This window comes from Bombina bombina, chromosome 2, assembly GCF_027579735.1.
Source record: "Bombina bombina isolate aBomBom1 chromosome 2, aBomBom1.pri, whole genome shotgun sequence".
NCBI lineage: Eukaryota > Metazoa > Chordata > Amphibia > Anura > Bombinatoridae > Bombina > Bombina bombina.
Genome location: NC_069500.1, coordinates 637,654,482 through 637,679,774, shown reverse-complemented (window position 1 = coordinate 637,679,774; position 25,293 = coordinate 637,654,482). Strand labels below are relative to the sequence as shown.

At 41.0% G+C, this 25,293-nt stretch overlaps 1 protein-coding gene across 3 annotated transcripts in view; it reads left to right on the top strand.

Annotated features, from left to right (window-relative positions):
- The window catches only part of NFIB (nuclear factor I B), a 456,225-nt gene that overhangs the window by 362,171 nt on the left and 68,761 nt on the right, over positions 1-25,293 (top strand). For all 3 annotated transcript variants that reach the window (XM_053702571.1, XM_053702572.1, XM_053702570.1), the window contains exon 9: positions 11,101-11,239. In XM_053702571.1, the coding sequence (XP_053558546.1) occupies positions 11,101-11,239 (139 nt within the window). The remainder of the gene's footprint in view (positions 1-11,100; positions 11,240-25,293) is intronic.

The following is a 25,293-nucleotide window of genomic DNA, read 5'->3' as shown; positions in this document are numbered from 1 at the left end:
ATAACGTACCCTGTACAACGTATGTCGTTAAGGGGTTAAACAACGTTCTGATTCTTTGTTCTCTGGGTATCTTTTGTAGAAAAGCAGGGCCGTATGCTTAGGAACTAGCCCATTTCTGGAGCACTATATGGCTGTAGTTTTGCAAGAATGTTATCCATTTGCAAGAGCACTGTATGGTAGCACTATTTCCTGCCACGTAGTGCTCCAGATGCCTACATTCAACACAGAATGTCATGGGAACAAAGCAAATTTCATAATATAAGTAAATTGGAAACTTTTTTTAAATTGTATGCTCTGTCTGAAGCACAAAAGAAAATGTTTAGGTTTCATATCAAATCGAATGTTATATTCAAAATAATTATACAGCATTTTATTCCAGAATAATTTTTCAATACAGCTAAATAATGTTTTGTAACAAATTATCTAAGGAACACTACATTCACTGTATTGATACATTCATAGGTACAAATAAAGGTTTTTGTTTTTTAATGTTTACCTGTATTAATAATAAAAATAATAATAACAAAGATGCTTTAAGTAGAACTTTAGAAAAGTCAGACTGCATCATATATTTATTGTGTATATAGATATTCCAAATAATTCTCTTTTGTAAAATGATTTTAAATCTCACTCACCTATGTTAGAGCTTTCAGTGTAAGATTTACACTGTAAGAGACTTCAAAGGCAAGTCCCACAATCACAGACTCACCAAATGTTAATGAATCCAGGCCAATATAGAATCAGCACCAGTAAATGTACTTGGAATTACTGAGCACTACGTTTCTTTAGCCATAGTTAGATGATCAAAAGCTCATCGGCATGGAGAGAAATCACGCAACATAGCTAGGTAAACGGCTCCCAAGCTTAAATTTGACTTTCTACAACCTTTAAAGGACATCATAGTACTGACGAGACTTCTCAGACTTCTCACCATAGCAGAGAGCTTTAGATCACCAGGCTCTTAGAAAAAGGCTGTCATTCTTTAATTTAGGAATATGGCAGAAAATTAAGCTAATTTTAAGTATCAAACATAATTAATTGGTATAAAAGTTGTGTTTTTTTAAATAATCAGGTTTTACCAATGCATCTGCCAGCGTTCATTAGTGTGCTCTCCAATATAAAGGAAAAATGGTCAAGTTTGAATAAATGAAAAAAAGTTTTCCAAACACCATTGGGCTGCAAATCTGCAAAACTAATTAAAAACAACAGCAACTTTTTATTTACCCAATACGAATAATTTCATATAAAAGTTCTTAACAAACACATATTGCGATAGCTCAGCTTGCTTAGAATATTAATGGAAGCACACATTTACTGATGGCAAATCACATAAAACACAACTTGTTTACATATTTGTATTATCTTGATCATCTCATTCCCCTGAATTATTTTGTATTCCAAAATGGTTTAAATAAAGAAGAAATTATATATAAAAAGAATATACTATTACCATTGATGTGAAAATGGCGCCATATTCCATAGCACTGAGTACACTTGTTTAAAACAGATGGAGGAACTGAAAATAGCAGAAGAGAGAAGTATATTCCATGAAGGAAAAAAGTGCAATAACTAGATCATAATATAGCTAAATAAAAGCATTATTGCAATATACATGTGACTTACAAAATGTTTGTATTAAAAGTTATCACTGAAGCTTTTATTGTACATGTGAGTCACTTTCACTATGGTGGTGTGTGCCATGCATATTCCAGCTGCCCAGCACTGTATCAGCAGGGGGAGGCGTGCACCCGATATCACCCAAGTAGTGACCAATTTTACTAGCAATATGATATAACTGGTTGTATGGTCTATAGAAAAGAAAGCTGAACATCTGCATGCAAATCACATCATTTAATATTTACTAATCCTGTCCTCAAGGAACCCTAAGGATCTAGTGCTTGATATAGCTTTACTGGTACACAGCAGGGTAATCAGTGGCTCAGTTACTTTGACTGGGGTGCCACGTACTGTATATCCTATTATAGAAATACAAGAGATAGAGGCGCCAATGGTGCAGATCAATGAGGAATCTCAGGAGCTACCAATAAGGGATATACACAGGGTACTCACTTGTGGCAAAGGCACTCAATTATGCCCATAGAGACAGGCTGGATTTTAACAGCAGTCCAGTTAGCTGGTCAGGGCCTCACAGACAGCTCCAAGGTACAGGAAATCCAAAGTATATACCATGGGATATATACAAGCAGGTATACAGGAACAGGGACTCACTCCCTAGTAGTATCGTAGCTCCAAGATATAGTGGACACTTACAGTTGATAAAATAAAAACAAGTTTATTTAAAAATTGTAAAATACACAACTCATTATTGTGCCAAATAAAATCTTGGATAAAAGGAGAAAATCCTATTAACCTCACCCAAGGACAAGTCCTTCCTCTTTAGAGTATAATTTTGGCAATGTTTAAATCTAGTATATACATTACGTTTGGGTATTGTCTTTGTTATTTCTCCTGTTTCTGTAAAATGCTAATTGGTTTATTCTTTGCTGTAGGTCACATATTCGTGATAACAAGTTACAGAGATATTGAAAAGTTTTTTTAATTATGTAAAAAAGGAGATTCCAGTCATAATCAACATTACCATTATTCATACTTGTTTGAAGCACTGGAACCACTCCAGTTACATACAAGTCATAATAACCAAACAGACATAGGGGCCTATTTACCAAAGGTCTTGCGGACCTGATCCGACAGTGCGGCTCAGGTCCGCAAGACCTCGCTGAATGCGGAGAGCAATATGCTCTCCGCATTTAACATTGCACCAGCAGCTCACAAGAGCTTCTGGTGCAACACCGCCCTCTGCAGACTAGCGGCCAATCGGCCGCCAGCAGGGAGGTGTCAATCAACCCGATCGTACTCGATCGGTTTGAATTCCGGCGATTCCTGTCCGCCTCATCAGAGCAGGCAGACAGGGTTATGGAGTAGCGTTCTTTAGACCACTGCTTTATAACTGCTGTTTCTGACGAGTCTGAAGACTCGCCAGAAACACGGGCCCACAAGCTCCGTTCAAGGCTTGATAAATGGGCCCCCAAGTCAATTTGGTTTGAAATTGTGACTGGTGCTATATATTAACTGCTTCCTGGGTATCATAGCCTTAAAAGGAAGTAAACCTTTAGATTTTTATATAGAATGTTTAGCTTTCCAAAATTAAACAACCTTGCAATATATTTTATAATTTATTTTGCCACTTTTTATTTAACGCTGAACTTGAATTGCAATCTGCTGACATCTCAAGTCTAACACTTGGCTATAATTTCAGTAAAAAAGATGTTAATTTGTTTTTAAAAACGTTAAGACTTTTCTGATATTATTCTATAACATAACATAATGTTATTCTATAACATAACATATAGCAACACAACAGAAATGTCTTATTACAAGAAGTTTACTGTCCCTTTAAGAGAAACAAATATGCTGGGAAATCATTCCTGGTATATGTGAGGGTATGTATGTATGTATAAAAAAAAAAAAGAAAAAAAAAAAAAAGATTTTATATATATATATATATATATATATATATAAAATCATTTTTTTTTTTTTTTTACTTAACTACTTATTGTCATTGATATTCACCTGTAGTACACCTTTATTTAGTTGCAGTTGGTAGAGGTTGTGGCACTTTGGGAAAGGAAAGGGTAATTTATAGCATAGAACGTGATTCTAAAGTTGATAATCATCCAAAACAAATGGTGTACCCCAAGGCAGCCCCAGAGCTGTGATCACAACTGGCTAAAGAGCTTGCCAAGTTGCCAGATGCCTTTATTGGAAAGCTCTTTCCTTCATTTTAGCACCTGAGTCCTACACAGGCCAATCATAAAAGAGCTTAAAAGTCTGACCCAGCATTCGCACATGAGGGCAGAGCTCTACGTCAATATCCGATAAAGAATCTGTTATTGTTATGTTTCCTGACTTGCACGCCACACTTGTAAAAATATACTCAAGCCTTACATATTTCCTTAAACACAGCACAAAGCGAAACACATAAACATTTTCTGTTTGAAATAAAATGGTGCCTGATCCAAATGAAAATGTATTTGTTTTCTTCTGACTCGTATTTTATTGAAAAATCCTAGTCCAAATAATAAGTGAATAGTAGTAATAATATTTACCATCACACTATATATTTACACAGGGTAAAGATAAACACAAAGGCAGCAGTTTCATCAGTATTGACGTTTATTTTTTGACTTATTGTTCGGTGTCAGCACTTTATTGGCAAGTGAAAAAAAACGTTACCTCTATTAGTGCGGGCTGAGGCATATATAGGTTTTTAAGCTTCCCTTGCAATTCTGTTGAATACTTTACTATAGAATGTAGATATGGGAGGTAGAGAGGGCTATCTTTGTTTGAACCCAACTAAAATAAAATGTACAAATTACCATTATGTGAGTGTAAACAATGGGGAAAAATATTTAATATAAGGAAAAATAGGTTCCCCTAGCGGTCAAATACGTAATTTAGCATCTTCATCCATTGTTGATACTTTTTTGTAATGAAATTCCTCTGGGGTCACTGTTTAAAGGGACATGTTTACTAGGGTTGCCACCTCAGCCATGTTTTCCTGGACACTTATGAGTTACACATGCTGCAGGGTGTGCAGGGAGGAACATGTATTGTGTTTCTGGACAGCACTATTCATATTCCTCCCTGCACACCCTGCAGCATGTATAACTTATAAGTGTTCTGTATTTTAAGGGACGGGTGGCAACCCTAATGTTTACCCATATGATAAATCACTTGAAAGTGATACAGCAAAACTGTAATGAGCTGACTAGAAAATATCAACTGAACATCTCTATATAAAAAGGAAGATATTTTATCTCATTATTTCCTCACCTTACCAGAGTAAGGGGAAATCTGCTGCCCTTTGGAACCCCAACAATTGTAGCCTATATTTCTTCTGTTATGTGCGATCAGTCCACGGGTCATCATTACTTCTGGGATATAACTCCTCCCCAACAGGAAATGCAAGAGGATTCACCCAGCAGAGCTGATATAGCTCCTCCCCTCTACGTCAGTCCCAGTCATTCTCTTGCACCCAACGACTAGATAGGATGTGTGAGAGGACTATGGTGATTATACTTAGTTTTTATGACTTCAATCAAAAGTTTGTTATTTTACAATAGCACCGGAGCGTGTTATTACTTCTCTGGCAGAGTTTGAAGAAGAATCTACCAGAGTTTATTACTATGATTTTAACCGGAGTAGTTAAGATCATATTGCTGTTCTCGGCCATCTGAGGGAGGTAAAGGCTTCAGATCAGGGGACAGCGGGCAGATGAATCTGCATTGAGGTATGTAGCAGTTTTTATTTTCTGAATGGAATTGATGAAAAAATCCTGCTATACCGTTATAATGACATGTATGTATACACTTCAGTATTCTGGGAATGGTTTTTCACCGGAACTACTCTGTTAAAGGTCACTAATCCTTTTAATAAATATTGTCATGTTAAACGTTTTTGCTGGAATGTAGAATCGTTTACATTGCTGAGGTACTGAGTAAATAAATGTTTGGGCATTATTTTCCACTTGGCAGTTGTCTGCTTTAAATTGTGACAGTTTCGTTTCTCCTCACTGCTGTGTGTGAGAGGGAGGGGCCGTTTTGGCGCTCTTTTGCTACGCATCAAAAAATTCCAGTCAGCTACTATTATATTTCCTGCATGATCCGGTTCACTGACAGATCTCAGGGGTCTTCAAACTTCTTTGAAGGGAGGTACATTCTCTCAGCAGAGCTGTGAGAATTGTTATTGACTGTGAATAAAAACGTTACTCTATAATTTTTTATGTCAAATTTAGTTATTTACTAATGGGAACAAACCTTTGCTAAAAGTTGTGTTATTTTAAACTTGATGCTATAACTGTTTCAGTTCATTATCTCAACTGTCATTTAATCGTTAAAGTACCTCTTTGAGGCACAGTACGTTTTTGCTAAAAAAGATTATAACCAGGTTGCAAGTTATTGCTAGTGTGTTAAACATGTCTGACTCAGAGAATATCTGTGTCATTTGTTCCAATGCCAAGGTGGAGCCCAATAGAAATTTATGTACTAACTGTATTGATGCTACTTTAAATAAAAGTCAATTTGTACAATGTGAACAAATTTCACCAAACTGCGAGGGAAGAGTTATGCCGACTAACTCGCCTCACGCGGCAGTACCTGCATCTCCCGCCCGGGAGGTGAGTGATATTATGGCGCCTAATACATCTGGGCGGCCATTACAGATAACATTACATGATATGGCTACTGTTATGACTGAAGTTTTGTCTAAATTACCAGAACTAAGAGGCAAGCGTGATCACTCTGGGGTGAGAACAGAGTGCGCTGACAATACTAGGGCCATGTCTGATACTGCGTCACAGCTTGCAGAGCATGAGGACGGAGAGCTTCATTCTGTGGGTGACGGTTCTGATCCAAACAGATTGGATTCAGATATTTCAAATTTTAAATTTAAATTGGAGAACCTCCGTGCATTACTAGGGGAGGTCTTAGCAGCTCTCAATGATTGTAACACCGTTGCAATACCAGAGAAAATGTGTAGGTTGGATAAATACTTTGCGGTACCGGCGAGTACTGACGTTTTTCCTATACCTAAGAGATTAACTGAAATTGTTACTAAGGAGTGGGATAGACCCGGTGTGCCGTTCTCACCCCCTCCAATATTTAGAAAGATGTTTCCAATAGACGCCACTACTCGGGACTTATGGCAAACGGTCCCTAAGGTGGAGGGAGCAGTTTCTACTTTAGCTAAGCGTACCACTATCCCGGTGGAGGATAGCTGTGCTTTTTCAGATCCAATGGATAAAAAATTAGAGGGTTACCTTAAGAAAATGTTTGTTCAACAAGGTTTTATATTGCAACCCCTTGCATGTATCGCGCCGATTACGGCTGCGGCAGCATTTTGGATTGAGTCTCTGGAAGAGAACCTTAGTTCGTCTACGCTAGACGACATTATGGACAGGCTTAGAGTCCTTAAACTAGCCAATTCATTCATTTCGGAGGCCGTAGTACATTTAACTAAACTTACGGCTAAGAACTCTGGATTCGCCATACAGGCACGTAGAGCACTGTGGCTAAAATCCTGGTCAGCTGATGTTACTTCTAAGTCTAAATTACTTAATATACCTTTCAAGGGGCAGTCTTTATTTGGGCCCGGGTTGAAAGAAATTATCGCTGACATTACAGGAGGTAAGGGCCACGCCCTACCTCAAGACAAAGCCAAAGCTAAGGCTAGACAGTCTAATTTTCGTTCCTTTCGGAATTTCAAACCTGGAGCAGCGTCAACCTCCACTGCACCAAAACAGGAAGGAGCTGTTGCTCGTTACAGACAAGGCTGGAAACCTAACCAGTCCTGGAATAAGGGCAAACAGACCAGGAAACCTGCTGCTGCCCCAAAGACAGCATGAACCGAGAGCCCCCGATCCGGGACCGGATCTAGTGGGGGGCAGACTTTCTCTCTTCGCTCAGGCCTGGGCAAGAGATGTTCAGGATCCCTGGGCGCTGGAGATCATATCTCAGGGATACCTTCTAGACTTCAAATTATCTCCCCCAAAAGGGAGATTTCATCTGTCAAGGTTGTCAACAAACCAGATAAAGAAAGAAGCGTTTCTACGCTGTGTACAAGATCTGTTATTAATGGGAGTGATCCATCCAGTTCCGCGGTCGGAACAAGGACAAGGGTTCTACTCAAACCTGTTTGTGGTTCCCAAAAAAGAGGGAACTTTCAGGCCAATCTTAGATTTAAAGATTCTAAACAAATTCCTAAGAGTTCCATCGTTCAAAATGGAAACTATTCGGACAATCTTACCTATGATCCAAAAGGGTCAGTACATGACCACAGTGGATTTAAAAGATGCTTACCTTCACATACCGATTCACAAAGATCATCAACGGTATCTACGGTTTGCCTTCCTAGACAGGCACTACCAGTTTGTAGCTCTTCCATTCGGATTGGCTACGGCCCCAAGAATCTTCACAAAGGTTCTGGGCGCCCTTCTGGCGGTACTAAGACCGCGAGGGATTTCGGTAGCTCCGTACCTAGACGACATTCTAATACAAGCTTCAAGCTTTCAAACTGCCAAGTCTCATACAGAGTTAGTTCTGGCATTTCTAAGGTCGCATGGATGGAAAGTGAACGAAAAGAAAAGTTCTCTTTTTCCTCTCACAAGAGTTCCATTCTTGGGGACTCTTATAGATTCTGTAGAAATGAAGATTTACCTGACAGAAGACAGGTTAACAAGGCTTCAGGATGCATGCCGTGTCCTTCATTCCATTCAACACCCGTCAGTGGCTCAATGCATGGAGGTGATCGGCTTAATGGTAGCGGCAATGGACATAGTACCTTTTGCACGCCTACACCTCAGACCGCTGCAATTGTGCATGCTAAGTCAGTGGAATGGGGATTACTCAGATTTGTCCCCTACCCTGAATCTGAATCAAGAGACCAGAAATTCTCTTCTATGGTGGCTTTATCGGCCACACCTGTCCAGGGGGATGCCATTCAGCAGGCCAGACTGGACAATCGTAACAACAGACGCCAGCCTATTAGGTTGGGGCGCTGTCTGGAATTCTCTGAAGACTCAGGGATTATGGAATCAGGAGGAGAGTCTCCTTCCAATAAACATTCTGGAATTGAGGGCAGTTCTCAATGCCCTTCTAGCTTGGCCCCAATTAACAACTCAGGGGTTCATCAGGTTTCAGTCGGACAATATCACGACTGTAGCTTACATCAACCATCAGGGAGGGACAAGAAGCTCCCTAGCAATGATGGAAGTATCAAAGATAATTCGCTGGGCAGAGTCTCACTCTTGCCACCTGTCAGCAATCCACATCCCGGGAGTGGAGAACTGGGAGGCGGATTTCTTGAGTCGCCAGACTTTTCATCCGGGAGAGTGGGAACTTCATCCGGAGATTTTTGCCCAAATACTTCGACGTTGGGGCAAACCAGAGATAGATCTCATGGCGTCTCGCCAGAACGCCAAACTTCCTCACTACGGGTCCAGATCCAGGGATCCGGAAGCGGTTCTGATAGATGCTTTGACAGCACCTTGGAACTTCGGGATGGCTTATGTGTTTCCACCCTTCCCGCTGCTTCCTCGATTGATTGCGAAAATCAAACAAGAGAGAGCATCTGTGATTCTAATAGCGCCTGCATGGCCACGCAGGACTTGGTATGCAGATCTAGTGGACATGTCATCCTGTCCGCCTTGGTCTCTACCTCTGAGACAGGACCTTCTGATACAGGGTCCATTCAAACATCAAAATCTAACTTCTCTGAAACTGACTGCTTGGAAATTGAACGCTTGATTTTATCAAAGCGTGGTTTTTCTGAGTCGGTTATTGATACCCTGATCCAGGCTAGGAAGCCTGTTACCAGAAAGATTTACCATAAAATATGGCGCAAATACCTATACTGGTGCGAATCCAAACGTTACTCCTGGAGTAGGGTTAGGATCCCTAGGATATTGTCCTTTCTACAAGAAGGTCTAGAAAAGGGTTTATCGGCTAGTTCATTAAAGGGACAGATTTCAGCTCTGTCCATCTTGTTGCACAAGCGTCTGTCAGAAAATCCAGACGTCCAGGCTTTTTGTCAAGCTTTAGCTAGGATCAAGCCTGTGTTTAAAGCCGTTGCTCCGCCATGGAGTTTAAACTTAGTTCTTAACGTTTTACAAGGTGTTCCATTTGAACCCCTTCATTCCATTGATATAAAATTGTTATCGTGGAAAGTTCTATTTTTAATGGCTATTTCCTCGGCTCGAAGAGTCTCTGAGTTATCAGCCCTACATTGTGATTCTCCTTATCTGATCTTTCACTCAGACAAGGTAGTTCTGCGTACTAAACCTGGGTTCTTACCTAAGGTAGTTACTAACAGGAATATCAATCAAGAGATTGTTGTTCCATCCTTGTGTCCAAATCCTTCCTCAAAGAAGGAACGTCTTCTACACAATCTGGATGTAGTTCGTGCCCTCAAGTTCTACTTGCAGGCAACTAAAAATTTTCGCCAAACTTCTTCCTTGTTTGTCGTTTATTCTGGACAGAGGAGAGGTCAAAAAGCTTCTGCTACCTCTCTCTCTTTCTGGCTTCGTAGCATAATACGTTTAGCCTATGAGACTGCTGGACAGCAGCCTCCTGAAAGAATTACAGCTCACTCCACTAGAGCTGTGGCTTCCACTTGGGCCTTTAAGAATGAGGCCTCTGTTGAACAGATTTGCAAGGCTGCAACTTGGTCTTCGCTTCATACTTTTTCCAAATTTTACAAATTTGACACTTTTGCTTCTTCGGAGGCTATTTTTGGGAGAAAGGTTCTTCAGGCAGTGGTTCCTTCTATATAATGAGCCTGCCTATCCCTCCCGTCATCCGTGTACTTTTGCTTTGGTATTGGTATCCCAGAAGTAATGATGACCCGTGGACTGATCGCACATAACAGAAGAAAACATAATTTATGCTTACCTGATAAATTCCTTTCTTCTGTTGTGCGATCAGTCCACGGCCCGCCCTGTTTTTTAAGGCAGGTAAATATTTTTTAAATTATACTCCAGTCACCACTTCACCCTTGGTTACTCCTTTCTCGTTGATTCTTGGTCGAATGACTGGGACTGACGTAGAGGGGAGGAGCTATATCAGCTCTGCTGGGTGAATCCTCTTGCATTTCCTGTTGGGGAGGAGTTATATCCCAGAAGTAATGATGACCCGTGGACTGATCGCACAACAGAAGAAAGGAATTTATCAGGTAAGCATAAATTATGTTTTTGCACCATATATTTCACACAACCAGGGAGAGGTCCTCCACTCCCACTAGATAACCAGGGTTCACTCATTTTTAAAAGGATTTATAAATAAAAACCTTTAATAACTATATTTATTGTGAGTTTTCAGATATTTAAATATCTTGTATAATCAAAACATAGTGAAAGGGATATCTTGTTCGGTTTAATGGGATGGAAAACGTGGACATAAAAAATGGTTTCATTTTGATTTTAAACTACTGATAAAAATGTGTGTTTCTATTAAAGGCTGTGTAATTACGTCTGGCAACAAATTAATTGTTGTAAACTAAACACTGACTTTCTCTGCTTTCTTGCAGCCCAACAGCAGCGGCCAAGTTGTAGGAAAAGTTCCTGGCCACTTTACTCCAGTATTGGCACCATCTCCCCATCATGGAGCTGTACGACCAGTAACACTAACCATGACGGATACAAAGCCCATCACCACATCCACTGAAGGTTAGATATGTCCTCTCATATTCTACTCATTTTTTTTTTTTAAGTTTTAGGGCATAATAGTGCAAATTTATTTTGCGGATGCCTTTTGTGCTTATTAACATCTTTTCTGCCAGATATAGCTATGAGAAGTGTGAAATAAAAGTATGGAAGCAAAATTTTATAAAATTGAAAGAAAATTTTATAGGTTAGCACAAAACTACCTGTGCACATTTGTAGTCTGTATGTAATGAATTTGTGCACGAGGAGCATAAGTTATCCAGTCATTTTGTCAGTTTCAGGCAGGAGATTAGAATGATTTGAGATATATAGTTTGGAGCCAACAGTTCATCCTGCAGAGTTCTTCATCATCAGGATTCAATTAAATTATCAATGTTAGAAATAAAAACTGCAAAGCATCACCATTTCAGATGTGAACATTGTGGCGTCCTTATGTGCAGAACTAAATGGCTTAAATCCATTTCATTGGGAATGCAGAGCACTGATGATGAATCACCCCTGCTGCTGTGTCACAATGGCAAAGAAGGAAAAACCATCTTATTGTGCTAAAAAGGAGTGTTGTTATATCATGGTATCTCCTTCTGTCCCTATGTAGATCTAGAGCATGACTTATCCTTCATTGACACTTCCTGATCCCTCCTTCCTGCTGTATTTCAAAATTAACCTTTCAGTGTTGTATTTGTGGTCAACCAGATACTGACATTTCACAATCCCTGTTTTTCATGTTGACAAGATCTTAGTATTGAGCATTTGTTTCCAGTGCAACAACATAATAAACATTACCAAATACCATAACTTGACATGGGCGTTAAATACTTTCAGGACCTTGGGGCATGCTCAGTATTCAGAGTTTCTTTATTATATTTGAACATTCTAATGTTAATTTGATCTTCAAATGTTACATTCAATATAAAAAATTCATGGGAAATTTGAAGCTCTATTGAATAGCAAAACCCAAAGAAGGTATCATTATTACGTACTATCAACCGTTTTCCAGGTTTAAACCTTTATTGTAATTTTTATTAAAGGGACATGAAACCCAAAATGTTTATTTCATGATTCAGACAGAGCTTACAATTTAAAAAAAAGTTTCCAATTTACTTCTTTTATCAAATTTGCTTTGTTATTCTTTGTTGAAGAGATATCTAGATAGGTAGCGTGCACATGTCTGGAGCACTATATGACAGCAAATAGTGCTTCCATCTAGCTCTCTTGTTAATGTATAACATTGTTGCAAAACTGCTGCCAAATACTGTTGCAGACACATGCACTCTCCTGAGCTTACCTTCCTTCTTTTTAACATAGGATAGCAAAAAATAAAGAAAATGTGTTAATAAAAGTAAAATGAAAAGTTGTTTAAAATTGTATGTTCTATCTAAACCATGAAAGAAAAATTGTGAGTTTATGTCCCTTTAAATTGAAATTACAATTAAAATACTTTTGGTTATCAAGTGGTAAGAAATTGTATAAAATCTGTATAGTTATGGAAGCCTACTTTTTATTTCCAACTATGGACTCGTTTCTTTTGAGGTGGTAAAAACATTTATCTCCATTGAAGTCTATGGAGAATTTTTATGTTACCACCCGTTTCCAAACTTTACCGCCTCAATAGAAACTAGCCCCAAAGACTTTAATGGTTTCTATCACCATTTTCCCCAATTTACCTCCTCAATGGAATCTAGGCCTAAATTGGAACTAAAAGGGGTACCAGAAGCATCAGGAGAGTATATAATCTCTTCTAGCTGAGGCCTGCTAGAGGATATAACAATGTGAAAGACATATACATGGAAGTGAGTCAAACACCTGATTACATGGGTTTATTTGGATCCCAGAAACACTGTTTCCTTAATCAGTCAATATAGTTGTATAAATAATTCAAGGTAAACAAATACCTGATTTCTTCTATATATTTTTATGACCACTGCTAATGCATTTCTTAATATTTTACATTTTATTCTGTAAATGTCAGCTAAAAATATTTAGTAGTTTTTTATATAGTAATAATAAGCAATATACATTTTAAAATAGGCTTACCAGATGCTTACTTGTCAGTGCATAACATTTTTTAAATATCTACTGTATAGACTGTAACTGTATAATGTTCTGACAGCCTCTTAAATTGTATATACATTTATCAATCCCTTATTTAAGATAATAATACTGGTAAAACACCATAATATATTTAAATGGACATTAAAGTCAACATTTACATCCCCATAAATGGTTGAATTGTGAACAGGGAAAAATCTTTGAGGTGGCGGACTGCAATCATCCTGATCCGATCGGGATAATTGACCCCCACTCCTAGCGGCCGATTGGCCGCAAATGTGCAGGGGGTAGCATTGCACAATAAATGCTTGTGCAATGTTAAATGCCGACAACATATGCTGTCGGCATTTAGCGATTTCCGCCCAACATTTGATAAATCGGCCCCATGGACTGTGAAAGAGATTACAAAAAAAAATGCCTAGGACATGCATAAGGCTATCCTAAAAAATAGTAACATGTAATATGGTTAGACTTGATGTGCTTTTGGATTCTACAATCAAATTCTATGTTTCATTACTTTAATGTCCCTTTAAAAGGACACTGAACCCAAAGTTTTTATTTGGTGATTCAGATAGAGCATGCAATTTTAAGTAACTTAACAGATAAATTCACCCACCAATAAACAAGTGCTGTCAAGGGCACTGAACCAAAAATGGTCTGGCTCTTTAGCTTAGATGCCTTCTTTTTGAAATAAAGATAGCATGAGAACGAAGAAAAATTGATGATAGGAGTAAATTAGAAAGTTGCTTAAAATTGCATGTTTTATCTGAATCACGAAAAAAAGTTGGGTTCAGTTTCCCTTTAATGTTTTGCCTACTTGAGAGAAATGAACTTTGATATAAGCCTCAGTAAGATTCAATAACAATTTAAAAACCTTACTCAACTGCTGCAAAAATGTTGTTACATGGACCTACATTAGCTTGAAAATGTAAATTCTTAAATTTTTACAAATGTTCTGACTGGAATTTCTACCCAGAGAGGCATTATGACATACAACAAGAGAACCTTGGCCTTGCTCAATACACTACCCACAGCTCTCCAGAGCGACCTTCAATAAATTGAACATATAACTTTTCACCCTTGTAACTGCAGTGAAATGATTTTAATAATTTGGTGAACACTTTCTTTGAATTAAAAGTTGATTTATCAGTTTATGTAGCCAGTACACTGAGATATAATTTGTGTATTATTAATAATACGCAAACCAAATATGATGTTACAAAGGAATTTATGAAACTTGAGAAATATATTTCTTTATCAGAATTTGTAATCACTTGTACATAGTCTTCTTTGTCTCAGAACAGCCATGTTTGCCTCTGAGGCAACACTCTTTTGTAACTTTATATTTGAATAGTAAGTGTTTGGCTTCTTCACAATGAATACATATATTGAACACCTGCATTTGCCGTTAGGTGATACACAGCCATGGTACAGTTCTGTTAGACTAGCAATTCTCAAATAGTTACCTAGCGTTATTTACATAGTAGGTTTGACTTTATTGAATTGAGCAATTTAGATGCTATGGTTTTATTGTATGTATTGTGAAGTGTTTAATACAGTTGCTGTGCCAAACAAAGTCATATATTGTTAGTGTATCAGTTCTGGGAACTTAATAAATGCATTTTACATAGTGAAATACCAAAGTCCTTTTTATTTATATTTTGCATCTGTAAACATAAACAGAGTGTTGCCAGTTTTTCTACACCTTGTGCTTACCACTTTCAGTTCCAGCAAGTGGTAATCCTCATTAATGTCTTTTAAATCGTCTTGCTTTTGTACCCTAGAAGATTTAGGGCCATTTAACTTCCATCCATTGACATCAGGCATTGGTGATAGTCGTAGAGAGTAAAACTGATAGCTTCTTTTAAGACTTAGAAAGAAATCAACCGCTTAATTTATTGAGTATTGTAAAGTAAGTGCCTCTCCTTAACATAACGCATTTTAGTGAACTGTCCTTAATGGTATACACAGTTCCCAAGGTAAAAATTGCCTTTAAAACAATCCCCGGGGGGCCTCATAATACTGACAAGGAAGCTTATAGAATCTCACCAGACAAGACAGATTTAGAGAATCGGGCCCTAAGGCCTGTTGATTAAAAACTCACCAGCATGGAGAGAAATCTTACAATAGCTTTTTTTTAGCTTTATACTCTAATGTATGTTTATTTCCTTCACTTTCAGAACTTGTAATGTATCTGTGTTTCCTTCACACCCAGAGCCTGTGTAATGAGATAATCTGCTCTCTAGCTAAAATTTGCCTTTCTAAAATTCTTTAAGCGAGCTTACGGTACTGATGAGGCGTCTTAGATAATCTCGCAAGAGTGGAGAGCTCTAGAACCATGGGCCTTGGGACTTAATACAAGATTGAGGACCCAGTGTGGTGGCTGAGGATATTTAATTGATGGGTTACGAATTAAGACCTATACTGGAAGCTTATAGACTTCATTTTGAACAATGTTTTGTTAATAGAATCATTTTGTGTGTTTTTATTTGGAGGGGGGGGGGTGTTAAAACTAAAAAGAAACAGCTATATTTCAGCATATTCATGCTTGTATCCTTTTATTGCTATACTAGTTTCTTCTGTTATGTGTGATCAGTCCACGGGTCATCATTACTTCTGGGATATTATCTGCTCCCCTACAGGAAGTGCAAGAGGATTCACCCAGCAGAGTTGCTATATAGCTCCTCCCCTCTACGTCACCCCCAGTCATTCTCTTGCACCCAAAGACTAGATAGGAGGTGTGAGAGGACTATGGTGATTATACTTAGTTTTTAGAACTTCAATCAAAAGTTTGTTATTTTACAATAGCACCGGAGCGTGTTATTACCTCTCTGGCAGAGTTTGAAGAAGAATCTACCAGAGTTTTTCTTATGATTTTAACCGGAGTAGTTAAGATCATATTGCTGTTTCTCGGCCATCTGAGGGAGGTAAAAGCTTCAGATCAGGGGACAGCGGGCAGTTGAATCTGCATTGAGGTATGTCGCAGTTGTTATTTTCTGAATGGAATTGATGAAAAAATCCTGCCATACCGTTATAATGAACATGTATGTATACTCTACACTTTAGTATTCTGGGGATGGTATTTCACCGGAATTACTCTGTAAAAGTACATTAAACCTTTTATTAGGTATTTTTCATGTTAAACGTTTTTGCTGGAATGTAGAATCGTTTGCATTAATGAGGTACTGAGTGAATAAGTATTTGGGCATTATTTTCCACTTGGCAGTTTGCTTGTGTTAATTATGACAGTTTCGTTTCTCTCTCACTGCTGTGTGTGAGAGGGAGGGGCCGTTTTTGGCGCTCTTTGCTACGCATCAAAAATTTCCAGTCAGTTTTTCTGCATGATCCGGTTCATCTCTAACAGAACTCAGGGGTCTTCAAACTTCTTTGAAGGGAGGTAGATTCTCTCAGCAGAGCTGTGAGACTTATATAGTGACTGTGATTTAAAACGTTGTTTAAAATTTAATTAGTGTTATTTTACTAATGGGAACAAACCTTTGCTAAAAAGTTGTGTTGTTTGTTAAGAGTGATGCTATAACTGTTTTTCAGTTCATTATTTCAACTGTCATTTAATCGTTTAGTGCTTCTTGAGGCACAGTACGTTTTTATTAAATAAAATTGTAACCGAGTTGCATGTTTATTGCTAGTGTGTTAAACATGTCTGATTCAGAGGAAGATACCTGTGTCATTTGTTCCAATGCCAAGGTGGAGCCCAATAGAAATTTATGTACTAACTGTATTGATGCTACCTTAAATAAAAGCCAATCTGTACAAATTGAACAAATTTCACCAAACAGCGAGGGGAGAGTTATGCCGACTAACTCGCCTCACGTGTCAGTACCTGCATCTCCCGCCCGGGAGGTGCGTGATATTATGGCGCCTAGTACATCTGGGCAGCCATTACAGATAACATTACAAGATATGGCTACTGTTATGACTGAAGTTTTGGCTAAATTACCAGAACTAAGAGGCAAGCGTGATCACTCTGGGGTGAGAACAGAGTGCGCTGATAATTCTAGGGCCATGTCTGATACTGCGTCACAGCTTGCAGAGCATGAGGACGGAGAGCTTCATTCTGTAGGTGACGGTTCTGATCCAAACAGACTGGATTCAGATATTTCAAATTTTAAATTTAAATTGGAAAACCTCCGTGTATTACTAGGGGAGGTCTTAGCAGCTCTCAACGATTGTAACGCTGTTGCAATACCAGAGAAAATGTGTAGGTTGGATAAATACTTTGCGGTACCGGCGAGTACTGACGTTTTTCCTATACCTAAGAGATTAACTGAAATTGTTACTAAGGAGTGGGATAGACCCGGTGTGCCGTTCTCACCCCCTCCAATATTTAGAAAGATGTTTCCAATAGACGCCACCACACGGGACTTATGGCAAACGGTCCCTAAGGTGGAGGGAGCAGTTTCTACTTTAGCTAAGCGTACCACTATCCCGGTGGAGGATAGCTGTGCTTTTTCAGATCCTATGGATAAAAAATTAGAGGGTTACCTTAAGAAAATGTTTATTCAACAAGGTTTTATATTACAACCCCTTGCATGCATCGCGCCGATCACGGCTGCGGCAGCATTTTGGATTGAGTCTCTGGAAGAGAACCTTAGTTCAGCTACGCTGGACGACATTACGGACAGGCTTAGAGTCCTTAAACTAGCTAATTCATTCATTTCGGAGGCCGTAGTACATTTAACCAAACTTACGGCTAAGAATTCAGGATTCGCCATTCAGGCACGCAGAGCGCTGTGGCTAAAATCCTGGTCGGCTGATGTAACTTCTAAGTCCAAATTACTTAGTATACCTTTCAAGGGGCAAACTTTATTTGGGCCCGGTTTGAAAGAAATTATTGCTGACATTACAGGAGGTAAGGGCCACGCTCTACCTCAAGACAAAGCCAAAGCTAAGGCTAGACAGTCTAATTTTCGTCCCTTTCGGAATTTCAAAGCAGGAGCAGCGCCAACTTCCACTGCACCAAAACAGGGAGGAGCTGTTGCTCGTTACAGACAAGGCTGGAAGCCTAATCAGTCCTGGAACAAGGGCAAGCAGGCCAGTAAACCTGCTGCTGTCCCAAAGACAGCATGAACCGAGGGCCCCCGATCCGGGACCGGATCTAGTGGGGGGCAGACTCTCTCTCTTCGCCCAGGCTTGGGCAAGAGATGTCCAGGATCCCTGGGCGCTAGAGATCATATCTCAGGGATACCTTCTAGACTTCAAATCCTCTCCCCCAAGAGGGAGATTTCATCTGTCAAGGTTGTCAACAAACCAAATAAAGAAAGACGCGTTTCTACGCTGTGTACAAGATCTATTATTAATGGGAGTGATCCATCCGGTTCCGCGGTCGGAACAAGGACAAGGGTTTTACTCAAACCTGTTTGTGGTTCCCAAAAAAGAGGGAACTTTCAGGCCAATCTTGGATTTAAAGATCCTAAACAAATTCCTAAGAGTTCCATCGTTCAAAATGGAAACTATTCGGACAATCTTACCCATGATCCAAGAGGGTCAGTACATGACCACAGTGGATTTAAAGGATGCTTACCTTCACATACCGATTCACAAAGATCATTACCGGTATCTAAGGTTTGCCTTCTTAAACAGGCATTACCAGTTTGTAGCCCTTCCATTCGGATTGGCTACGGCTCCAAGAATCTTTACAAAGGTTCTGGGTGCCCTTCTGGCGGTACTAAGACCGCGAGGAATTTCGGTAGCTCCGTACCTAGACGACATTCTGATACAAGCTTCAAGCTTTCAAACTGCCAAGTCTCATACAGAGTTAGTTCTGGCATTTCTAAGGTCGCACGGATGGAAAGTGAACGAAAAGAAGAGTTCTCTCTTTCCTCTCACAAGAGTTCCATTCTTGGGGACTCTTATAGATTCTGTAGAAATGAAGATTTATCTGACAGAAGACAGATTAACAAAGCTTCTAAATGCATGCCGTGTCCTTCATTCCATTCAACTCCCGTCAGTAGCTCAATGCATGGAGGTGATCGGCTTAATGGTAGCAGCAATGGACATAGTTCCCTTTGCACGCCTACATCTCAGACCGCTGCAATTGTGCATGCTGAGTCAGTGGAATGGGGATTACTCAGATTTGTCCCCCACTCTGAATCTGGATCAAGAGACCAGAAACTCTCTTCTATGGTGGCTTTCTCGGCCACATCTGTCCAGGGGGATACCGTTCAGCAGGCCGGACTGGACAATTGTAACAACAGACGCCAGCCTTCTAGGTTGGGGCGCTGTCTGGAATTCTCTGAAGGCTCAGGGACAATGGAGTCAGGAGGAAAGTCTCCTGCCAATAAACATTCTGGAATTGAGAGCAGTTCTCAATGCCCTTCTAGCTTGGCCCCAGTTAAAGACTCGGGGGTTCATCAGGTTTCAGTCGGACAACATCACGACTGTAGCTTACATCAACCATCAAGGAGGGACAAGAAGCTCCCTAGCAATGATAGAAGTATCAAAGATAATTCGCTGGGCAGAGTCTCACTCTTGCCATCTGTCAGCAATCCACATCCCGGGAGTGGAGAACTGGGAGGCGGATTTCTTGAGTCGCCAGACTCTTCATCCGGGGGAGTGGGAACTTCATCCGGAGGTCTTTGCCCAAATACTTCAACGTTGGGGCAAACCAGAGATAGATCTCATGGCGTCTCGCCAGAACGCCAAACTTCCTCGCTACGGATCCAGATCCAGGGATCCGGGAGCGGTTCTGATAGATGCTTTGACAGCACCTTGGAACTTCAGGATGGCTTATGTGTTTCCACCCTTCCCGCTGCTTCCTCGATTGATTGCCAAAATCAAACAGGAGAAAGCATCAGTGATTCTAATAGCGCCTGCATGGCCGCGCAGGACTTGGTATGCAGATCTAGTGGACATGTCATCCTGTCCGCCTTGGTCTCTACCTCTAAGACAGGACCTTCTGATTCAGGGTCCATTCAAACATCAAAGTCTAACTTCTCTGAAGCTGACTGCTTGGAAATTGAACGCTTGATTTTATCAAAACGTGGTTTTTCTGAGTCGGTTATTGATACCCTGATACAGGCTAGGAAGCCTGTTACCAGAAAGATTTACCATAAAATATGGCGTAAATACCTATACTGGTGTGAATCCAAAGATTACTCCTGGAGTAAGGTTAGGATTCCTAGGATATTGTCTTTTCTACAAGAAGGTTTAGAAAAGGGTTTATCGGCTAGCTCATTAAAGGGACAGATTTCAGCTCTGTCCATCTTGTTTCACAGGCGTCTGTCAGAAAATTCAGACATCCAAGCCTTTTGTCAGGCTTTAACTAGGATCAAGCCTGTGTTTAAAACTGTTGCTCCGCCATGGAGTTTAAACTTAGTTCTTAACGTTTTACAGGGTGTTCCGTTTGAACCCCTTCATTCCATTGATATAAAATTGTTATCTTGGAAAGTTCTATTTTTAATGGCTATTTCCTCGGCTCGAAGAGTCTCTGAGTTATCAGCCCTACATTGTGATTCTCCTTATCTGATCTTTCACTCAGACAAGGTAGTTCTGCGTACTAAACCTGGGTTCTTACCTAAGGTAGTCACTAACAGGAATATCAATCAAGAGATTGTTGTTCCATCCTTGTGTCCAAATCCTTCTTCAAAGAAGGAACGTCTTCTACACAATCTGGATGTAGTTCGTGCCCTCAAGTTCTACTTGCAGGCAACTAAAGATTTTCGCCAAACTTCTTCCCTGTTTGTCGTTTATTCTGGACAGAGGAGAGGTCAAAAAGCTTCTGCTACCTCTCTCTCTTTTTGGCTTCGTAGCTTAATACGTTTAGCCTATGAGACTGCTGGACAGCAGCCTCCTGAAAGAATTACAGCTCATTCCACTAGAGCTGTGGCTTCCACTTGGGCCTTTAAGAATGAGGCCTCTGTTGAACAGATTTGCAAGGCTGCAACTTGGTCTTCGCTTCATACTTTTTCCAAATTTTACAAATTTGACACTTTTGCTTCTTCGGAGGCTATTTTTGGGAGAAAGGTTCTTCAGGCAGTGGTTCCTTCTGTATAATGAGCCTGCCTATCCCTCCCGTCATCCGTGTACTTTTGCTTTGGTATTGGTATCCCAGAAGTAATGATGACCCGTGGACTGATCACACATAACAGAAGAAAACATAATTTATGCTTACCTGATAAATTCCTTTCTTCTGTTGTGTGATCAGTCCACGGCCCGCCCTGTTTTTAAGGCAGGTGCATATTTTTTAAATTATAATTCAGTCACCACTACACCCTTGGTTTCTCCTTTCTCGTTGGTCTTTGGTCGAATGACTGGAGGTGACGTAGAGGGGAGGAGCTATATAGCAACTCTGCTGGGTGAATCCTCTTGCACTTCCTGTAGGGGAGCAGATAATATCCCAGAAGTAATGATGACCCGTGGACTGATCACACAACAGAAGAAAGGAATTTATCAGGTAAGCATAAATTATGTTTTATCCAGCAGCAAGCACAACGTGAAGCTTAGGCCATAATGTCAAACTGAAGCATCTCTAGGTCATAATGCCAAACTGAAGCATCTCTAGGCCATAATGCCAAACTGAAGCATCTCTAGGCCATAATGCCAAACTTTAGCATCTCTAGGCCATAATGCCAAACTGAAGCATCACTAGGTCATAATGCCAAACTGAAGCATCTCAAGGCCATAATGCCAAACTGAAGCATCTCAAGGCCATAATGCCAAACTGAAGCATCTCAAGGCCATAATGCCAAACTGAAGCATCTCAAGGCCATAATGCCAAACTGAAGCATCTCAAGGCCATAATGCCAAACTGAAGCATCTCTAGGCCATAATGCCAAACTGAAGCATCTCTAGGCCATAATGCCAAACTGAATCATCACTAGGCCATAATGCCAAACTGAAGCATCTCTAGGCCATAATGCCAAACTGAAGCATCTCTAGGTCATAATGCCAAACTGAAGCATCTCTAGGCCATAATGCCAAACTGAAGCATCTCTAGGCCATAATGCCAAACTGAAGCATCTCTAGGCCATAATGCCAAACTGAAGCATCTCTAGGCCATAATGCCAAACTGAAGCATCTCTAGGCCATAATGCCAAACTGAAGCATCTCTAGGCCATAATGCCAAACTGAAGCATCTCTAGGCCATAATGCCAAACTGAAGCATCTCTAGGCCATAATGCCAAACTGAAGCATCTCTAGGCCATAATGCCAAACTAAGCATCTCTAGGCCATAATGCCAAACTGAAGCATCTCTAGGCCATAATGCCAAACTGAAGCATCTCTAGGCCATAATGCCAAACTGAAGCATCACTAGGTCATAATGCCAAACTGAAGTATCACTAGGTCATAATGCCAAACTGAAGCATCTCTAGGCCATAATGCCAAACTGAAGCATCTCTAGGCCATAATGCCAAACTGAAGCATCTCTAGGTCATAATGCCAAACTGAAGTATCACTAGGTCATAATGCCAAACTGAAGCATCTCTAGGCCATAATGCCAAACTGAAGCATCTCTAGGCCATAATGCCAAACTGAAGCATCTCTAGGCCATAATGCCAAACTGAAGCATCTCTAGGCCATAATGCCAAACTGAAGCATCTCTAGGCCATAATGCCAAACTGAAGCATCTCTAGGCCATAATGCCAAACTAAGCATCTCTAGGCCATAATGCCGAACTGAAGCATCTCTAGGCCATAATGCCAAACTGAAGCATCACTAGGCCATAATGCCAAACTAAGCATCTCTAGGCCATAATGCCAAACTGAAGCATCTCTAGGCCATAATGCCAAACTGAAGCATCTCTAGGCCATAATGCCAAACTGAAGCATCTCTAGGCCATAATGCCAAACTGAAGCATCTCTAGGCCATAATGCCAAACTGAAGCATCACTAGGTCATAATGCCAAACTGAAGCATCTCTAGGCCATAATGCCAAACTGAAGCATCTCTAGGCCATAATGCCAAACTGAAGCATCTCTAGGCCATAATGCCAAACTGAAGCATCTCTAGGCCATAATGCCAAACTGAAGCATCTCAAGGCCATAATGCCAAACTGAAGCATCTCTAGGCCATAATGCCAAACTGAAGCATCTTGTTACGGTTACCCTTAGTCTCGCTGAGAGATGGACCGCTTAGTAGCCTGGATCCCTATTGCTAAAGAGGGGAGAAGCTGCTTTCCATAGTATTCTATATGAGTCTCGCAAATATAGAATAATCTCCCTTAGCTGCAGTACAGCTAGGATACCCTTCTGCCCACAAAAACGAGTCAACGCTGCGATTGAGGGTCAAACAAGAACTCAGGACTGGGATGCCCAGCCTGCTTTTTATTAAGGTTACATGCACACAGGGCACTCCCAGGGGGAGAGGGGGGGAAGCACAAAATCCCCCATCACACATTTAGATAGAGAGCACTGTCCTTTGACAGGCCACAATAGGATTACAGTACTTAAGATAACAAGTTTACAAGTTCATCTTATCAATTAGCAGTCTGGCTCCAGAGGTGATTAGACAATAGTTTCTAAAAGCTGAAAAAAAAGAGTTAACTCTTTATGAAATGAAACTTGTTACAGTTTTCTTGGAGCCCTTCTTAGGCGCTGGCTTGCTGGTTCAGGCATTGCTGCTGGGAAATAAGCTCTTCACAACAAAATAACTAATGCTTCTGTAACATTGCTCCCTTTCTGTGGAACACTCTGGCAGACACGGTCTGACCCCTTTTCGGGGCAGACTAAGGCTGTCCAGACCGCTGGTTATGCGGGGCTGAGGTCGGTTTGTCTGGACAACCCGTCGGCGTTGCCATTCTGTTTCCCAGGTCTGTAAGTAATGGTGAAATTGAAGGTTTGCAACGATAAGCTCCAACGTAATAGCCTGCCGTTATCTCCAGAGACCCGGTTCAGCCACACCAACGGGTTATGGTCGGTGACCAGAGTGAACTCCTGACCATATAAATAGGGAGTCAATTTCTTTAATGCCCACACCAAAGCCAAACACTCCTTTTCGACCGCTGCATAGCTGACTTCGCGGGGCAGGAGCTTCCGGCTGATGTAGGCAACTGGATGCTCCCCTCCATCTTCGCCTACTTGGCTGAGGACGGCTCCCAGCCCGAACATGGAAGCATCTGTATGGACGATAAAACGTTTGTTAAGGGCTGGGGCCGCCAAGACAGGAGCGTTAATTAGAGCATTTTTGAGAGCCTGGAAAGCCGTTTCACAGTGGGGAGACCACAGGACCTGTCGAGGTAAGTTCTTCTTGGTCAAGTCAGTCAGGGGTTTGGCAAGTGTGCTGTAGTCTGGTACGAACCGTCTATAGTACCCTGCCGTGCCCAGGAAGGCTAGGACCTGAGTCTTAGTGATGGGGGTGGGCCAATTGGCGACAGCTTCTATTTTGGCCGGCTCTGGTCGCTGCTTTCCACACCCCACCCGGTGACCCAGGTACTGTACCTCGGCCATCCCAAAGTGGCATTTTTCTGGCTTCAGAGTCAGGCCAGCAGCCCGGATCTGATCCAGAACCATTCCCACATGAGCTAAGTGGTCCTCCCAGGACTCACTGTGGATCGCTATGTCGTCCAGGTAGGCGCAAGCAAAACTCTGGAAGCCATCCAGGAGCCTATCCACCAAGCGCTGGAATGTAGCTGGGGCATTCTTCATCCCAAACGGCATTACCCTAAACTGATATAAGCCGAATGGGGTGACGAATGCCGACTTGGGGATAGCCTCCGGGGCCAGGGGAATCTGCCAGTAACCTTTGCAGAGGTCAATAGTGGTCAGGTAATTTCCCCTGGCTATACGATCGAGTAGCTCGTCTACCCTGGGCATAGGGTAAGCGTCCGTCACAGTATTTTCATTGAGCCTCCGATAGTCTACGCAGAACCGGGTGGTCCCATCTTTCTTGGGCACCAAGACAACTGGGGAGGCCCAGGGACTATCGGAGGGCTCAATTACCCTGAGCTGGAGCATCTCATCGATCTCCTTCTTCATTCCTGTCCTAACTGCTTCGGGGATTCGGTACGGAGCCTGGCGCAAGGGAGCTTGTCCCGGAGTATCTACCTGGTGG